Here is a 19,803-nt window from a genome sequence, read left to right on the forward strand (position 1 = left end):
AATGTAAAAACACTTTTAAGAAAGGTAAGTTTATTTTTAGCCCTGTAAAAAACTTTAATTATTTTTTTCAAAAAATTAAATTTTTGTTTAAAATATTTAATTGAATGTAATTTTAACTCATTTTAAAAACGTGATTTCAAAAAAAAGATTATTTAATGTTTTGATGTCTTTTTTCAGTGATCCCCATTCATATATTTGACGGGTCTATCTATCCCTCCTCCCATTGGCTGGCCTGGCCCACGTGATCCCAGGGACGCTTGCGAACCGCCTGCGCCCCTGGGATACCTGGGCCCTGCGCATTCCGACTGTGGAGAGGCCCAGCATTGGAAATGGCCGGACCTCGGGATCCCTCAGGTAAGGGCGTAGATTTTTTCCCGATGGGGGGCATCTGCACGCAGGAAGCCTCCTATCGGAAATTACGGGCCATTGTCTGTAGCAGGCTATAGAATGTCTGGACCAGCGCACAGAATGTCTGGACCAGCGCACAGAATGTCTGGACCAGCGCACAGAATGTCTGGACCAGCGCACAGGATGTCTGGACCAGGCTATAGAATGTCTGGACCAGTGCACAGAATGTCTAGTCTAGCGCATAGAATGTCTGGACCAGTGCACAGAATGTCTAGTCTAGCGCATAGAATGTCTGGACCAGTGCACAGAATGTCTAGTCTAGCGCATAGAATGTCTGGACCAGCGCACAGAATGTCTGGACCAGCGCACAGAATGTCTGGACCAGCGCACAGAATGTCTAGTCTAGCGCACAGGATGTCTGGACCAGGCTATAGAATGTCTGGACCAGTGCACAGAATGTCTAGTCTAGCGCATAGAATGTCTGGACCAGCGCACAGAATGTCTGGACCAGCGCACAGAATGTCTGGACCAGCGCACGGAATGTCTAGTCTAGCGCACAGGATGTCTGGACCAGGCTATAGAATGTCTGGACCAGTGCACAGAATGTCTAGTCTAGCGCATAGAATGTCTGGACCAGCGCACAGAATGTCTGGACTAACATTTTATTATATTAAATAATGTATAAAATTACAAATAAAAGCTTTAAACGTGTTACAAATGCTGCATAATAATATCACATTCACACTGGAATCTGGATAACGAGGCTCCGCCCTTGGTTCCCAAATGAATGAAAATTTGCATCATTCGCAGCGGCTCCGCCCACTCTGCTTCCCATTCATAAATCACACATCCTGCAAACCCTTAACCAATGGTGGGCTGTGTGAGTGGATGAAGCCTCCTCATTGGACAGTCCAATGAACAGAACCAATGTTCAGTACCAGGAGTCTGAGGCTGGGGGGAAAGGCACCACAGTAGATAAATCGGCAAACCAATTGTCCAAAATCCGGCAGCACCTCCCTCAATGTCCAGGTATCTTTGTGCAAGGATGTCTTAAATGAATTCCCACTGAACTGGTACAAACCCATCGTGATGGCTATCTCCCAGGTAACTGCAGCTCCTCCAGCTCACCTCAGCTCAGATTTACCTTCATATATTGTTAAATCCCAGTCTTCTGTGGAGTCTCCCTGGATTCAGTCATCTCTCATCCGCTCTCTGACATCCAAGGGGAGCGTTTGAAACAGAGATTCCTCCACAGTGAGGGCTCTGCGGGTCAAGCTGCTGCACTCCCCCAGCTCAGGGGGCAACAGCTCCAGGTGATTGCACCTCAGTTCCAGCCTTGCCAGCAGGGGCAGGCTCCCGATTCTGGGCGAGAGGGCAGTTAGACCATTGTGGCTAACCGTCAATGTCTTCAGTTTTTTACAGAAGAACAGTTCATTGGGCAGAGACTCGACAGTGTTGTTGGAAATGGAGAAATATTGGAGGCTTTGAAGGACCCCGATTTCAGGGGGGATTGAACTGATGCGGTTGTGAGACAAGTCCAGGTGACGGAGCTTGTTGCACAGGAAGAGTTGTGGGGGAATGAGCTCGATCTTGTTATTGTTGAGATAAAGGCATTCCAACGAGCTGAGCTTTTTGATGTGCTCGGGGATGTAGATGATGCGATTGTACCACAGCTTCAGACACGTTAGTTTATGGCAGTGTTGGAGGCTGAGGACTTCTTCAATGGATTGGAGATTGTTCTCCTTTAGATTGAGCTTCTCTAAATTCAAGAGGCTGAACACAGCGTGAGGGATGCGCTCAAGCTCACAGTTAATGAGCTCCAGTTCCTGGAGCTGCTGCAGCTTCTTGAGGCTGTTCAACGTCATGAGTTTGGTGCCATTGTTGTGGATGGTCAGCTTGTGAAGGTGGCTGGAAACATCCACTAGGTTTGAAGGGATCTTGGTCAAGTTGCTCTTCAGAGAGAGGACCTTGAGACAACGAAGCTCACAGAGAGAATCAAGAGAGAGGCATTTTGAGCTGTCTTGAGTCAGAGATCCTGTCAGATAGAGTTCTTCGACATTTCTCATGTTGTGTGTCCAGACAGGAATCTCATGGATGTTATTGAATCGGACCTGGAGGACTTTGAGATGCTCCCTCAAAAACCCCAATGCAGCTACTTGGAGTTTGACTGGACAGTTCAACAACGCCAGCTCCTGAAGGTTCACTAGCTGCGCAATTTTTGCTGGCAACTCAAGATCACTGATTAATTCAAGTTTCAGGGACTCAATTTCCACCACCTCAAAGGTGGAAGTGGGAAGGCCCGGCACCATGAAGAGATGGAGCTCGAGACGGTTTTGACTGTTCTTCTGCAGTCTCTGCCGCAGCTTATCCACTGTCCATTCATGGTTCAAGTTCATCTGCATCAACTTGCTCTCACTGACTTCAGACAGAAAGACAGCGAACCTCTTGGAGTACAAAGAATCGTACTGATCTATCAAGTGAAGCATGAAGGCGAAATCATTCTTCACATCAGGAATATCACTGATCCCTGACTCTTGCCGTACATACTGGAAGGAATATTCCTTGAGAGGTCGGTAGAAGAGCCAGTAGAGGGTATAGAGGCAGGTGCAGCCATACACTGACACAAAGCAGATGTAGCAGACGGCTAGTTTGAAGAAAAGATGGGCCTTTGTGTGATTGCAACAGAAATTGTTGTAACCAGTCACGTCCTCAATGTCGACCTTGCAGGGGACAACAACATGAATGTTTAGAACAAATGAAGCATTGTAAAGAATTATCACGACGAACTTCACAACCCGGACAATAGTTTGTCGAACGTACATTATGTAAAGGATGTCCCCTTCCTCCACATGCAGACGGAACTTCTTCACTTTTTCGAACAAAGCCTTGGCCTGCTCGCCCTCCTTCTTATCCAGCGCGCTCAGGCTGCCCTTGTCCGCGACCACCTTATCTGGACTGGGCTGGATACTCGGAGATTCAACCAAACTGGTGTCCTCAGTGGACAACTTGGATTCAGACTTGGATTCAGACTTGGAGTTGGAGCTGGAGTTTGGCAGAAGGTGTGGTGACTGACTTTGCTGCTCCTTCCCCTGGTTCTCACTGGAAACCTCGCTTAGCGCCCGAGTTGTCCATGGGGAGTCGAAGCACTTGCCTAAGATGGAAACAAAGTGCTCAATTTTGGAGCTGGTTCCTGGGAACTTGAACCAAAAGCTGCCACAGATGATGAAGATGAGGGTGTGGATGAGCACCAGGTATGGGAAGTACTTGGCGTACCAGTGAAGGGCTTTCTCATAACAGATCTGGTTGATAAAGCTGTACTGTTGCAGGTCAAGGTTGGTCCTTAATCCATTCATTTCGTGCCTGGAGGTAGTTATGGCCTCTGATTGCAGCATGAACACAGAACAATTGATGCTTACAGATACAGGGCGAGGGAGACAGATAATCTTGTCTTGTGTCACCTAAAGGGAAGCAAATGGGAAGCAGGCTGATTAGCATTAATACAGTCACCGTGAAGACCTGGCTGCACCTCAGTGTTTATTGATCGTCACCTTGTGTGTGTGAGGATAGCTGTGTGTATATTGATCGTGACCCTGTGTGTGTGAGGATGGCGGTGTGTATATTGATTGTGACCCTGTGTGTGTGAGGATGGCAGTGTGTATATTGATCGTCACCTTGTGTGTGTGAGGATAGCTGTGTGTATATTGATCGTGACCCTGTGTGTGTGAGGATGGCGGTGTGTATATTGATTGTGACCCTGTGTGTGAGAGGATGGCTGTGTGTATATTGATCGTGACCCTGTGTGTGAGAGGATAGCTGTGTGTATATTGATCATGACCCTGTGTGTGTGAGGATGTCTGTGTGTATATTGATCGTGACCCTGTGTGTGTGAGGATGGCTGTGTGTATATTGATCGTGATCCTATGTGTGTGAGGATGTCTGTGTGTATATTGATCCTGACCCTGTGTGTGAGTATGGCGGTGTGTATATTGATCGTGACCCTGTGTGTGTGAGGATAGATGTGTGTATATTGATCGTGACCCTGTGTGTGTGAGGATGTCTGTGTGTATATTGATTGTGACCCTGTGTGTGAGGATGACTGTGTGTATATTGATCGTGACCCTGTGTGTGTGAGGATGGCAGTGTGTATATTGATCGTGACCCTGTGTGTGTGAGGATAGCTGTGTGTATATTGATTGTGACCCTGTGTGTGTGAGGATGGCGGTGTGTATATTGTTGTGACCCTGTGTGTGAGGATGACTGTGTGTATATTGATCGTGACCCTGTGTGTGTGAGGATGGCGGTGTGTATATTGATTGTGACCCTGTGTGTGAGGATGACTGTGTGTATATTGATCGTGACCCTGTGTGTGTGAGGATGGCTGTGTGTATATTGATAGTGACCCTGTGTGTGTGAGGATGGCGGTGTGTATATTGATTGTGACCCTGTGTGTGTGAGCATGGCTGTGTGTATATTGATTGTGACCCTGTGTGTGTGAGGAAGGCTGTGTGTATATTGATTGTGACCCTGTGTGTGAGGATGGCTGTGTGTATATTGATCGTGACCCTGTGTGTGAGGATGGCTGTGTGTATATTGATCGTGACCCTGTGTGTGTGAGGATGGTGGTGTGTATATTGACCGAGACCCTGTGTGTGAGGATGGCGGTTTGTATATTGATCGTGACCCTGTGTGTGTGAGGATGGCTGTGCGTATATTCATCGTGACCCTGTGTGTGTGAGGATGGCTGTGTGTATATTGATCGTGAGCCTGTGTGTGTGAGGATGGATGAGTGTATATTGATCGTGACCCTGTGTGTGTGAGGATGACTGTGTGTATATTGATCGTGACCCTGTGTGTGTGAGGATGGCTGTGTGTATATTGATCGTGACCCTGTGTGTGTGAGGATGTCTGTGTGTACATTGATTGTGACCGTGTGTGTGAGAATGGCTGTGTGTATATTGATCGTGACCCTGTGTGTGGGAGGATGGCGGTGTGTATATTGATCGTGACCCTGTGTGTGTGAAGATGTCTGTGTGTATATTGATTGTGACCCTGTGTGTGTGAGGATGTTGGTGTGTATATTGATCGAGACCCTGTGTGTGAGGATGGCGGTTTGTATATTGATCGTGACCCTGTGTGTATGAGGATGGCGGTGTGTATATTGATTGTGACCCTGTGTCTGTGAAGATGGCGGTGTGTATATTCATCGTGACCCTGTGTGTGTGAGGATGGCGGTGTGTATATTGATTGTGACCCTGTGTGTGTGAGGATGGCTGTGTGTATATTAATCGTGACCCTGTGTGTGAGGATGGCGGTGTGTATATTTGTCGTGACCCTGTGTGTGAGGATGGCTGTGTGTATATTGATCGTGACCCTGTGTGTGTGAGGATGGCTGTCTTTATATAGATTGTGACCTTGTGTGTGAGGATGGCGGTGTGTATAATGATCGTGACCCTTTGTGTGTGATGATGGCTGTGTGTATATTAATCGTGACCCTGTGTGTGAGAATGGCTGTGTGTATATTGATCGTGACCCTGTGTGTGAGAATGGCTGTGTGTATATTGATCGTGACCCTGTGTGTGTGAGGATGCCTATGTGTATATTCATCGTGACCCTGTGTGTGTGAGGATGGCTGTGTGTATATTGATCGTGACCCTGTGTGTGAGGATGGCTGTGTGTATATTGATCGTGACCCGGTGTGTGTGAGGATGGCTGTGTGTATATTGATCATGACCTTGTGTGTGTGAGGATGGCTGTGTGTATATTGATCGTGACCTTTTGTGTGTGAGGCTGGCTGTGTGTATACTGATCGTGACCCTGTGTGTGTGAGGATGGCGGTGTGCATATTGATCGTGACCCTGTGTGTGTGAGGATGGCGGTGTGTATATTGATTTTGACCCTGTGTGTGTGAGGATGGCGGTGTGCATATTGATCGTGACCCTGTGTGTGTGAGGATGGCGGTGTGTATATTGATCGTGACACTGTGTGTGTGAGGATGGCGGTGTGTATATTGATCGTGACCCTGTGTTTGTGAGGATGGCTGTGTGTATATTGATCGTGACCCTGTGTGTGAGAATGGCTGTGTGTATATTGATCGTGACCCTGTGTGTGAGGATAGCTGTGTGTATATTGATCGTGACCGTGTGTGTGTGTGAAGATGGCTGTGTGTATATTGATTGTGACTGTGTGTGTGAGGATGGCTGTGTGTATATTGATCGTGACCCTGTGTGTGTGAGGATGGCGGTGTGTATATTGATTGTGACCCTGTGTGTGAGGATGACTTTGTGTATATTGATCTTGACCCTGTGTGTGTGAGGATGGCGGTGTGTATATTGATCGTGACCCCGTGTGTATGAGAATGTCTGTGTGTATATTGAATGTGACCCTGTGTGTGAGGATGGCTGTGTGTATATTGATCGTGACTCTGTGTGTGTGAGGATGGCGGTGTGTATATTGATCGTGACCCTGTGTGTGTGAGGATGGCTGTGTGTATATTGATCGTGACCCTGTGTGTGTGAGGATGGCTGTGTGTATATTGATCGTGACCCTGTGTGTGTGAGGATGGCAGTGTGTATATTGATCGTGACCCTGTGTGTGTGAGGATGGCTGTGTGTATATTGATCGTGACCCTGTGTGTGTGAGGATGGCTGTGTGTATATTGATCGTGACCCTGTGTGTGTGAGGATGGCTGTGTGTATATTGATCGTGACCCTGTGTGTGTGAGGATGGCTGTGTGTATATTGATCGTGACCCTGTGTGTGTGAGGATGGCTGTCTTTATATAGATTGTGACCTTGTGTGTGAGGATGGCGGTGTGTATATTGATCGTGACACTGTGTGTGTGAGGATGGCGGTGAGTATATTGATTGTGACCCTGTGTGTGAGGATGACTGTGTGTATATTGATCGTGACCCTGTGTGTGTGAGGATGGTTGTGTGTATATTAATCGTGACCCTGTGTGTGAGAATGGCTGTGTGTCTATTGATCGTGACCCTGTGTGTGAGAATGGCTGTGTGTATATTGATCGTGACCCTGTGTGTGTGAGGATGGCTGTGTGTATATTGATCGTGACCCTGTATGTGAGGATGGCTGTGTGTATATTGATCGTGACTCTTTGTGTGTGTGAGGATGGCTGTGTGTATATTGATCGTGACCCGTAGTGTGTGTGAGGATGGCTGTGTGTATATTGATCGTGACCCTGTGTGTGTGAGGATGGCGGTGTGTATATTGATCGTGACCCTGTGTGTGAGGATGGCTGTGTGTATATTGATCATGACCCATAGTGTGTGTGAGGATGGCTGTGTGTATATTGATCGTGACCCTGTGTGTGTGAGGATGGCGGTGTGTATATTGATCGTGACCCTGTGTGTGAGGATGGCTGTGTGTATATTGATCATGACCCATAGTGTGTGTGAGGATGGCTGTGTGTATATTGATCGTGACCCTGTGTGTGTGAGGATGGCGGTGTGTATATTGATCGTGACCCTGTGTGTGAGGATGGCTGTGTGTATATTGATCGTGACCCTGTGTGTGTGAAGATGGTGATGTGTATATTAATCGTGTCTCTGTGTGTGTGAGGATGGCAATTTGTATATTGATCGTGTCCCTGTGTGTGTGAGGATGGCAGTTTGTATATTGATCGTGACCCTGTGTGTGTGAGGATGGCAGTTTGTATATTGATCGTGACCCTGTGTGTGTGAGGATGGCTGTGTGTATATTGATCGTCACCCTGTGTGGATGAGGATGGCGGTGTGTATATTGATTGTGACCCCGTGTGTGTGAGGATGGCTGTCTGTATATTGATCGTGACCCTGTGTGTGAGGATGGCGGTGTGTATATTGATTGTGACCCTGTGTGTGTGAGGATGGCTGTGTGTATATTAATCGTGACCCTGTGTGTGAGGATGGCGGTGTGTATATTTGTCGTGACCCTGTGTGTGAGGATGGCTGTGTGTATATTGATCGTGACCCTGTGTGTGTGAGGATGCCTATGTGTATATTCATCGTGACCCTGTGTGTGTGAGGATGGCTGTGTGTATATTGATCGTGACCCTGTGTGTGAGGATGGCTGTGTGTATATTGATCATGACCTTGTGTGTGTGAGGATGGCTGTGTGTATATTGATCGTGACCTTTTGTGTGTGAGGCTGGCTGTGTGTATACTGATCGTGACCCTGTGTGTGTGAGGATGGCTGTGTGTATATTGATTTTGACCCTGTGTGTGTGAGGATGGCGGTGTGCATATTGATCGTGACCCTGTGTGTGTGAGGATGGCGGTGTGTATATTGATCGTGACACTGTGTGTGTGAGGATGGCGGTGTGTATATTGATCGTGACCCTGTGTGTGAGAGGATGGCTGTGTGTATATTGATCTTGACCCTGTGTGTGAGAATGGCTGTGTGTATATTGATCATGACCCTGTGTGTGAAAATGTCTGTGTGTATATTGATCGTGACCCTGTGTGTGTGAGGATGGCGGTGTGTATATTGATCATGACCCTGTGTGTGGGAGGATGGCGGTGTGTATATTGATCGTGGCACTGTGTGTGTGAGGATGGCTATGTGTATATTGACCATGACCCTGTGTGTGTAAGGATGGCTGTTTGTGTATTGATCGTGACCCTGTGTGTGTGATGATGGCGGTGTGTATGTTGATCGTGACCCTGTGTGTGTGAGGATGACGGTGTTTATATTGATCGAGACCCTGTGTGTGTGAGGATGGCTGTGTGTATATTGATCATGACCCTGTGTGTGTGAGGATGGCTGTGTGTATATTGATCGTGACCCTGTGTGTGTGAGGATGGCTGTGTGTATATTGATCGTGACCCTGTGTGTGTGAGGATGGCTGTGTGTATATTGATCGTGGCCCTGTGTGTGTGAGGATGGCGGTGTGTATATTGATCGTGACCCTGTGTGTGTGAGGATGGCTGTGTGTATATTGATCGTGACCCTGTGTGTGTGAGGATGGCTGTGTGTATATTGATCGTCACCCTGTGTGTGTGAGGATGCCTGTGTGTATATTGATTGTGACCCTGTGTGTGTGAGGATGGCGGTGTGTATATTGATCGAGACCCTGTGTGTGTGAGGATGTCTGTTTGTATATTGATCGTGGCCCTGTGTGTGTGAGGATGGCTGTGTGTATATTGATCGTGACCCTGTGTGTGTGAGGATGGCTGTGTGTATATTGATAGTGACCCTGTGTGTGAGGATGGCTGTGTGTATATTGATCGTGACCATGTGTGTGAGAATGGCTGTGTGTATATTGATCGTGACCCTGTGTGTGAGGATAGCTGTGTGTATATTGATCGTGACACTGTGTGTGTGAGGATGGCTGTGTGTTTATTGATCGTGACCCTGTGTGTGAGGATAGCTATGTGTATATTGATTGTGACCCTGTGTGTGAGGATAGCTGTGTGTATATTGATCGTGACCCTGTGTGTGTGAAGATGGCTGTGTGTATATTGATCGTGACCCTGTGTGTGAGGATAGCTGTGTGTATATTGATCGTGACCCTGTGTCTGAGAATGGCTGTGTGTATATTGATCGTGACCCTGTGTGTGAGGATGGCTGTGTGTATATTGATCGTGACCCTGTGTGTGTGAGGATGGCAGTGTGTATATTGATCGTGACCCTGTGTGTGTGAGAATGGCTGTGTGTATATTGATCATGACCATGTGTGTGTGAGGATGGCAGTGTGTATATTGATCGTGACCCTGTGTGTGTGAGAATGGCTGTGTGTATATTGATCATGACCATGTGTGTGTGAGGATGGCTGTGTGTATATTGATCGTGACCGTGTGTGTGAGGATGGCTGTGTGTATATTGATCGTGACCCTGTGTGTGAGGATGGCTGTGTGTTTATTCATCGTGATCCTGTGTGTGAGCATGGTTGTGTGTATATTGATCGTGACCCTGTGTGTGTGAGGATGGCGGTGTGTATATTGATCGTGACCCTGTGTGTGTGAGGATGGCGGTGTGTATATTGATCGAGACCCTGTGTGTGTGAGGATGTCTGTGTGTATATTGATCGTGACCCTGTGTGTGTGAGAATGGCTCTGTGTATATTGATCGTGACCCTGTGTGTGTGAGGATGGCTGTGTGTATATTGATCGTGACCCTGTGTGTGTGAGAATGGCTCTGTGTATATTGATCGTGACCCTGTGTGTGAGGATGGCTGTGTGTATATTGATCGTGACCCTGTGTGTGTGAGGATGTCTGTGTGTATATTGATAGTGACCCTGTGTGTGTGAGGATGTCTGTGTGTATATTGATACTGACCCTGTGTGTGAGGATGGCTGTGTGTATATTGATCGTGACCATGTGTGTGAGAATGGCTGTGTGTATATTGATCGTGACCCTGTGTGTGAGGATAGCTGTGTGTATATTGATCGTGACACTGTGTGTGTGAGGATGCTGTGTGTATATTGATCGTGACCCTGTGTGTGAGGATAGCTATGTGTATATTGATTGTGACCCTGTGTGTGAGGATAGCTGTGTGTATATTGATCGTGACCCCGTGCGTGTGAAGATGGCTGTGTGTATATTGATCGTGACCCTGTGTGTGAGGATGGCTGTGTGTATATTGATAGTGACCCTGTGTGTGAGGATGGCTGTGTGTATATTGATCGTGACCATGTGTGTGAGGATGGCTGTGTGTATATTGATCGTGACCCTGTGTGTGTGAGGATGGCTGTGTGTACATTGATCATGACCCTGTGTGTGTGAGGATGGCTGTGTGTATATTGATCGTGACCCTGTGTGTGAGGATGGCTGTGTGTTTATTCATCGTGATCCTGTGTGTGTGTATATTGATCATGACCGTGTGTGTGAGGATGGCGTTGTGTTTATTGATCGTGACCCTGTGTGTGAGCATGGCTGTGTGTATATTGATCGCGACCCTGTGTGTGTGTGTATGGCGGTTGTGGTGTATGTAACCTGTTCCACCTTAAGAGAACTTAAGCCTGTTCCACCTTAAGAGATGTACTACTTTCTCTGGCTGCTGTATACATAATACCGGTGGTGACCACCGGTATATAAGTACTGTGTAGTGATATTGTATTTAGTATAGTCCTGACCTCCAACTAGTAAAGACCTGTTGAACTTTATTCTTGTAGTCTGTGTCAGTAATTAATCTTAATACAACTGGAACACACAGACTTAACAGTGGCGACGAGTCCGATTCTTACCCTGCGGCAGTTTATATCCACGGCGGCTTCGTCCACAGAACGGGCGTCGAAGAGAGGCATCCACCCTCATCACCCTGCTGGAAGACACGTCGCGCGGCAGGCATCGAGAACCCGGAGTGCAGAAGACATCCTGAACTCGAAGCCTCCATCAGCGGCAGTCAGCTAGCTTCTTTCTACCTCGGTGGTGGGTAAGCCGGTCAGCGACGCGAGCAGAAAGTCGGCCGCGTTGGCTGTACAGACGGGGGGAGGAAGACGGAGGAATAAGGGCGGTGAGATCGATCGCGACCGGAGATAAGGGCCGGGCCGCATTCGGGCCGAAAGGCGCAGCGCGGGGACATCGATCGCGGCTGGTGATAAGGGCCGGGCCGCTTTCGGGCCAAAAAGGCGCAGCGTCTGGGGCGACTGAAGGAGCGAGAGCCGCGGTGAAGGCGAACGCAGCCGGTGCTAATAACCGGGCTGCAAGGGCTGCGAGGCGCGACATCGGGGAAGCGCGAATGCCCGAGGGAGCCGCGGTGAAGCGGAGACAGCGTCGGGGGAGTTACTAACCGCTGGGAAAGGGGAGCAGCAGCGGCACGCCAAACGCCATTGCAGCCAGTGGGTGAAGACCGCCAAGCGCTGGAAAACCGCCATTTTGTAGGCGGAGGACGAAGACAAGAGCGGGAAGCCGCCATCTTGGGATAAAATAAATTGCAACGATGCCTAAACATGGGAACATTGATACCTTTGATGGCGACATCGAAGATTGGGCCATGTATGTAGAACGCATACAAAATTATTGTAAAGCAAATAAAATCCCAGATGCAGAGAAAGCACTAACTTTATTGAACTTAATGGGTGCGAAGACATACGGGCAATTGAAACACCTTTTATCACCAGATGAACCGGCGGATAAGACGTTCGAGGAGATTGTTACTGTCCTGAAAAATCATCTAAACCCCACGCCGCTGATGCTAGCGGAACGATTTAAATTTTACAGCAGAAGGCAGCTGAAGGATGAAAGCAATGCTGAATATTTAATGGAATTGCATAAGCTAGCAAAGGACTGTCAGTTTGGAACGGGACTAACAGACGTGCTAAGAGATAAATTTGTGTGTGGATTATTAAAAGAAGATACACAAAAGCGACTGCTTGAGGAGAATGAGCTGACGCTTGAGAAAGCGGTCACTATGGCAGCAGCACACGAAGCCGCAGCGAGAGGCACGGCAGTAATGCAGCTACGGTCACCAGGACACAGTACAAATAAATTGGGTTTGAGTACTGTAAAATGTTATCGTTGTGGAAAGAGAACACACGATCAGAACCAGTGTTGGTTTAAAAACCAAGAATGCAGAACGTGTGGCAGGCTTGGCCACATAGCTAAAGTATGCCGGTCAGGAAAGAAGACCAGCAACAAAAAGTCACCGCAAGGAAAATACATAAAGGTGCACAAGGTGACAAAGACCAGTTCGAACGAACAGAAGTCAGATTCAGACGCTAGCAGTAATGAACTGGGTAGCTTAAGAGTACACAACGTTGGTAAGGATGCAGATCACCAGGCAATTTGGGTCACTCTTCAGATAGCAGGAGTCCAAGTAAAGATGGAATTGGACACTGGATCGGCATTGACGGTCATGAATAAGAAAGATTACAAAAGGTTATTCCAACATATTCCCCTACGGGATACGGAGATTATATTGAAAACATACACGGGGCAAAGAGTGTACCCCATCGGAAAGATAGAGGTAAAAGTGGTCCACAAGGGCGAAGAAAGCCAAGTAATGGACTTATATGTGCTACCTGAAGGAGGTCCACCACTACTGGGACGGGAGTGGATTAGGAAAATGAATATGGACTGGCACTCCTTAAAAGCACTAACGGTAGATTCCGGGGAAACAGATGTCAAACCTAAATGATTGTCCAAAATATTGGATGATGCTAAAGAGGTGTTCCAGCAAGGACTGGGAACGCTGAAAGGAATTACGGCAAACATCAAGATTGATGAACATGCACAACCAAAATTTTTCAAAGCCAGACCGGTACCCTATGCAATACGACCTACTGCAGAAGCGGAACTGGAAGCGCTAGAACGTTCAGGTGTACTGTCTAAGGTAGATTGGAGTGAGTGGGCTACGCCCATTGTTCCCGTTATGAAACGTCCTTCGAGCAACAAGCCAGGAGAACCAGGGAAGGTTCGCATCTGTGGAGATTTCAAGATCACCGTTAATCCGGTGCTTCACACGGTGCAGTATCCGCTTCCGCGGATTGAGGATATTTTTGCTTCGTTGTCTGGCGGGAAACACTTCACCAAGATAGACCTGGCGCAGGCGTACTTGCAGATGGAGGTTGGAGAAGAGTCACGCCAGTACCTCACGATTAACACGCATAGAGGTTTGTACCGGTATAATAGGCTGGTTTTTGGAGTGGCATCGGCTCCGGCAATTTGGCAGAGGGCCATGGAGCAGGTATTACAGGGAATTCCAGGCACACAATGTTACCTGGACGATATTCTGATTACAGGTGATGGTGATGAAGAACACCTCGCAAACTTGGAACTGGTGCTCAACAGACTGAAAGAGTATGGACTTAGAGTTAATCGGCAGAAATGTGAGTTCTTTCAGAAGCGGATCTCGTACTGTGGTCATGTCATTGACCGGGAGGGGCTTCATAAGTCTCCTGACAAGATAGAGGCAGTTGTAAAGGCTCCCGCTCCGGATAATGTCTCTCAGTTGAGGTCATTTCTGGGATTGATTAACTATTACCATAAGTTTCTACCGAATCTATCCACGGTACTGCACCCGCTGAACGCTCTTTTACAGAAGGGGGTACCATGGGAATGGAGCGAAAACTGTAAGAAGGCATTTCGCAAAAGCAAAGAATTGATCACCTCAGAGGAAGTGTTGGCTCACTTCAACCCGACACTGCCTATTCGGTTGGCTTGTGATGCTTCTCCATATGGTATTGGGGCAGTACTCTCACACAAGTTGCCAAATGGCACGGAAAGGTCAGTCGCGTTTGCATCCAGATCATTGACCTCCGCTGAGCGCAACTATGCGCAGATCGATAGGGAGGCTCTCAGCCTTGTATGGGGAGTGAAGAAGTTTAATCATTACCTGCAGGGCCAAAAATTCACACTTCTGACAGACCATCAGCCGTTGGTATCCATTTTTAACCCTAAGAAGGGTGTTTCAGTGATGACAGCACAGAGACTCCAGAGATGGTCCCTTTTCCTAGGGGCACATCAATATCAAATAGAATTCAAAGGTACAAAGCAGCATGGCAATGCTGATGGGCTGTCGCGCCTGCCACTACCTGAAGCAGAAGAGACGACGAAAGTTGACCCTGTTGAGTTATTTCATTCGACCATCATCGAGTGTTTACCAGTCACCAATGCAAGTATTGAAAGAGAAACCAGGAACGACCCGACACTGTCCCGAGTTCTCGGCAAGGCGAGACCAGCTGTCCGTCTGCCATGGTACTTTGATGTACGGGACAAGAGTGATTATTCCTCCCAAGTTACGGGAAAGAGTTCTAAAGGAACTGCATGAAGGTCATCTGGGGGGAGTTAAGATGAAAAGTCTTGCTAGGGCTTATGTATGGTGGCCGGGCATTGACCAACAGATAGAGGAGTTGACAAAAAGCTGCGCTGGGTGCCAAAAAGTGCAAAATGCACCTCCGATCGCACCGCTACACCCATGGGAATGGCCTTCAGCCCCATGGCAACACGTACATATTGACTTTGCTGGTCCATTCATGGACTCCATGTTCCTAATTGCGGTGGACGCACATTCCAAATGGCCAGAAGTGATCAAGATGAATACCACTACGGTGTTAAGAACAATATTCGCAAGGAACGGATTGCCAGAACAGATATGTTCGGACAACGGACCACAGTTCGTGTCGGAAGAATTCCAAAAATTCTTAAAGAAGAATGGGGTGAAACATTATACCTCTGCCCCATATCATCCGGCGACAAACGGGTTGGCCGAGAGATTTGTCCAAACATTCAAAAAGGCAATAAAGGCCATGAACGATGATCAGATTCCGTTACAACACAAGGTGGACAATTTCCTAATGGCATATCGAAACGCCGCTCATGCAGTGACTAACCAAAGTCCTGCCATGATGTTTTATAACAGGAGGTTGCGGTCCAGGTTGGACTTGTTAAAACCAAATGTGCGGAGGGAAGTGGAAAACAAACAGTTCCGGCATATTAATAACAAGTCCACTCGAAGTTTCAACCAGTGTTGGCAAGGGGCTATGGAAACGAAAAATGGCAGTCCGGAACAATTCGGGCCAGACAAGGACCTCTGATGTACACAGTAGATATTGGTAACAATGTGATAAGGCGTCATGCGGATCAACTGGTAGAATCAAGAGCAAGGGTCGAACCCATGGTTGCGACAGAGACAACTGTGGAAGACGTTAATGAACCTGAAGCATCTACCTCGGCAGGGAATGTACCTGATGATGACGTCCAATACATAGGAAACCAACAAGAAGAGTCACCTCAGCAACAAGAATCAGAGACCACTGAAAGGCGTTATCCAAACCGAATCAGAAGGCCTCCTGAGAGACTGAACCTTTGAACTGTTTATACCTGAAGTTATATATGTATATATGTTATGATGTTATGTTAAATGGGGATATGACTATTAAGCTAAAAAGGGAGGATTGTGGTGTATGTAACCTGTTCCACCTTAAGAGAACTTAAGCCTGTTCCACCTTAAGAGATGTACTACTTTCTCTGGCTGCTGTATACGTAATACCGGTGGTGACCACCGGTATATAAGTACTGTGTAGTGATATTGTATTTAGTATAGTCCTGACCTCCAACTAGTAAAGACCTGTTGAACTTTATTCTTGTAGTCTGTGTCAGTAATTAATCTTAATACAACTGGAACACACAGACTTAACAGCAGTGTGTATATTGATCGTGACCCTGTGTGTGTGTGGATGGCTGTGTGTGTATTGATCGTGACTCTGTGTGTGTGTGAGGATCTCTGTGTGTATATTGATCGTGACCCTGTGTGTGTGAGGATGGCTGTGTGTATATTGATCGTGACCCTGTGTGTGTGAGGATGGCTGTGTGTATATTGATTGTGACCCTGTGTGTGAGGATGGCTGTGTGTATATTGATCGTGACCCTGTGTGTGAGGATGGCTGTGTGTATATTGATCATGACACTGTGTGTGTGAGGATGGCTGTATGTATATTGATCGTGACCCTGTGTGTGAGGATGGCTGTGTGTATATTTATTGTGACCCTGTGTGTGAGGATGGTGGTGTGTATATTGATCTTGACCCTGTGTGTGAGAATGGTGGTGTGTATATTGATTGTGACCCTGTGTGTGAGGATGGCTGTGTGTATATTGATCGTGACCTTGTGTGTGTGAGGATGGCGGTGTGTATATTGATCGTGACCCTGTGTGTGTGAGGATCGCTGTGTGTATATTGATCATGTCCCTGTGTGTGAGGATGGCTGTGTGTATATTGATAATGACCCTGTGTGTGAGGATAGCGGTGTGTATATTGATCGTGACCCTGTGTGTGTGAGGATGGCTGTGTGTATATTGATAGTGACCCTGTGTGTGAGGATAGCGGTGTGTATATTGATCGTGACCCTGTGTCTGAGAATGGCTGTGTGTATATTGATAGTGGCCCTGTGTGTGAGGATGGCTGTGTGTATATTGATAGTGACCCTGTGTGTGAGGATGGCTGTACCGATGGGTCAGTATAAGTTCCTTACCTGTAACGTGCAGCCAAATACGCCAATCATCATCATTGCTGCACAGATATACTCCGTGAACACATCCCACCAGGGCTTCAGCACACGGAATGCTGGCTGCTGGTCTGTGAATTGTTTAAACTCTGTCAGCGGGATCATCTTCCCTGCACAGAAAGGGAAAAAAATTCCAGTCAGACACAAGCGCTCACAGATTGCCAGAACTGGGCTTCTCCTGTGCTTTATCGGCGCCATTGAGCAGCTTGTCCTGCACAGTCTGGTCTCTGAGACCAAGGGGTGAGAGGTCGGACGGTGTTACCCGGAGGCTGGGGCTGAGACCCTGTGCTCCTAGATCAGGGGCTCGGGACCCCTCTGAATGGGTTCCCGAGAGGGAGCACCTGTAGGTCTGTGTGCCCAATGGATGGAAGCATTGTTGCCTGGGTCATGGAGCGTGCCAAGTGGTCAGGAGGATGGTGGGAATAGAGCCACCAATCACCTTACCACACTGAGCTGATCACCAATTACTCGCTGTCCTCCCTGAGGGTTTCTTTGGGCCCCACATGGCCCTAGGCCGACAGGCCTAGCAATGGAAGTCCAGAAATAAGCTAGCCAACGTGTCAGCCGAGGCTCAGTGGGCAGCACCCTCGCCTCGGAGTCAGAGGGTTGTGGTTTCGGGTCACACTCCAGAGAATGGAGCACAAAAATCTCAGCTGACACTCCAGTGCAGTGCTGAGGGAGTGCCGCACTGTCGGAGGTGCCGTCTTTCAGATGAGACGTTAAACGGACATCTGCTCTCCCTGGTGGACGTAAAAGATCCCATGGCATTATTTCAAAGAAGAGCAGGGGAGTTCGCCCCGTTGTCCTGGTCAATATTTATTCCTCAATCAACATCACTAAAAAACAGATTATCTGGTCATTTATCACATTGCTGGTTGTGGGAGCTTGCTGTGCACAATTTGGCTGCCGCGCTTCCTACATTACGACAGTGACTCCACTTCTAAAGTACGTCATTGGTTCTACGGCGTTTGGGATGGACTGAGGTCATGAAAAGCGCAATATAAATGCAAGATCTTTCTTTCCTTTCAGTCACCCCTCCTGATCCCTTATCTATTCCTAATTTTTTCTCTTCTCCGTGAAGCCCCTTGAGACATTTTCTATATTAAAGGTGCTACATAAATACATTGTTGTTCTTTGTTGCCTCAATTTAACCCCCCCACACACTTACACCCCCACCTCTGACCAGGTGTCCCAGCAGCCTATTTGCCTTTTCGATTGCTACTCCATATTGCCCTGACTTTGAAAGTGATGAGTCTGATGTCACTCCCAGGTTCATTTCCAAATCTCCGTGTGCTAATCCAATTGCCTTCCTTGTATTCCTGTGCATTGACAGGGCTGGGACTGCATCACCCCCACTGGAGGAAGAGTGTAATTACAGTGTTACAAGTTTACATAGGCAGTTTCCATTCTAAGTGTGGACAAGGGAGCTTAAAATAGCAAGAGTTGACACAAAGTGTGTGTAGACTGAAAATACTTAATGGCCCAGATATTCCGATCCCTAAGGGTGGGTACACGCTGTGTACCCACCCATAGGGACATCGGAAATGCCGGTTTCAGGCATGCAGAGTGCATGCTCTTGACAGATCGGACGCCTGCCCGGGAGAAGGGCCTCTGCGGGCGGATAGTTCCGCTTTCTGGAGACCCTCCGGCCGCAGAAACCCTTACAATTCCTACCCCAGGTAAAAGCAGGTGTAAGGCTGTAAGGATAAGAGTTGAAAAAAAGTTTAAAATAAAATTTCACTGATTTATCATTTAAAAATACTTTTAAAAAAGTTGTTTATTTTTAGCCCCGTAAAAAACTTGAATTATTTTTTTCAAAAATTTTAATTTTAATTTAAAATATTTAATTTTAAGTCATTTTAAAAATGTGATATTTTTTTAAAATGTGCAATAAGGGCACAGCAGTTATCATGAGTAATTGCGCAAATAGATGTAAACGGATATGATATAATTGGGATTACGGAGACATGGCTCCAGGGTGACCAAGGCTGGGAATTCAACATCCACGGGTATTCAATATTCAGGAAGGACAGGCAAAAAGGAAAAGGAGGTGGGGTAGTATTGCTGGTTAAAGAGGAGATTAACACAATAGTACGGAAGGATATTAGCTCTGATGAAGTGGAATCTGTATGGGTAGAGCTGAGAAGTACCAAGGGGCAGAAACCGTTAGTGGGAGTTGTATACAGACCCCCAAACAGTAATGCTGAGGTTGGGGATGGCATTAAATGGGAAATTAGAGATGCATGCAATAAGGGCACAGCAGTTATCATGGGTGACTTTAATCTACATATTGGCCCTGAAATTAGGATCGGGAGCTTGCCGCGCGTGCAAGCCCCCGATGTGCACTCACCCTGCGCGCCGACATCTGAAGCCCGGGCCTGCTCGCATTTCCTGTCACTGGCCCGGTTCAGATGTCGGCGCGCTGTGCTTACCTGATCCAGCGGCATAGTTAGTGCGATGTGCCGGCTGGGATCAGGTGAGCACTGCAGCCAATCAGGGGAGGGGAAACTCATTCATGA

The 19,803-nt window shown here is 47.5% G+C and overlaps 1 protein-coding gene across 1 annotated transcript; it reads right to left on the reverse strand.

Annotated features, from left to right (window-relative positions):
* Positions 1 to 1,000: 1,000 nt before the first annotated feature.
* Positions 1,001 to 17,393, reverse strand: LOC147097541 (volume-regulated anion channel subunit LRRC8C-like). The gene is made up of 2 exons (XM_085971473.1): positions 17,252 to 17,393; positions 1,001 to 3,806 (listed from the first exon to the last, which is right to left on the reverse strand). Exons 1-2 carry the CDS (start codon positions 17,387 to 17,389, stop codon positions 1,539 to 1,541), a joined length of 2,406 nt encoding a protein of 801 aa, XP_085827599.1. The 5' UTR covers positions 17,390 to 17,393; the 3' UTR covers positions 1,001 to 1,538.
* Between the last annotated feature and the right edge of the window lie 2,410 nt (positions 17,394 to 19,803).

This window comes from Somniosus microcephalus, chromosome 31 (assembly GCF_052327205.1).
Source record: "Somniosus microcephalus isolate GS21.2 chromosome 31, FLI_Smic_1.0, whole genome shotgun sequence".
Classification (NCBI taxonomy): Eukaryota; Metazoa; Chordata; class Chondrichthyes; order Squaliformes; family Somniosidae; genus Somniosus; species Somniosus microcephalus.

Coding starts and splice junctions, on each gene's coding strand:
- LOC147097541 (XM_085971473.1), bottom strand. CDS start 17,389: ATGATCCCGCTGACAGAGTTTAAACAATTCACAGACCAGCAGCCAGCA. Junction 3,807..17,251: donor TATTTGGCTGCACGTTACAG/GTAAGGAACTTA, acceptor GCTTCCCTTTAG/GTGACACAAGACAAGATTAT.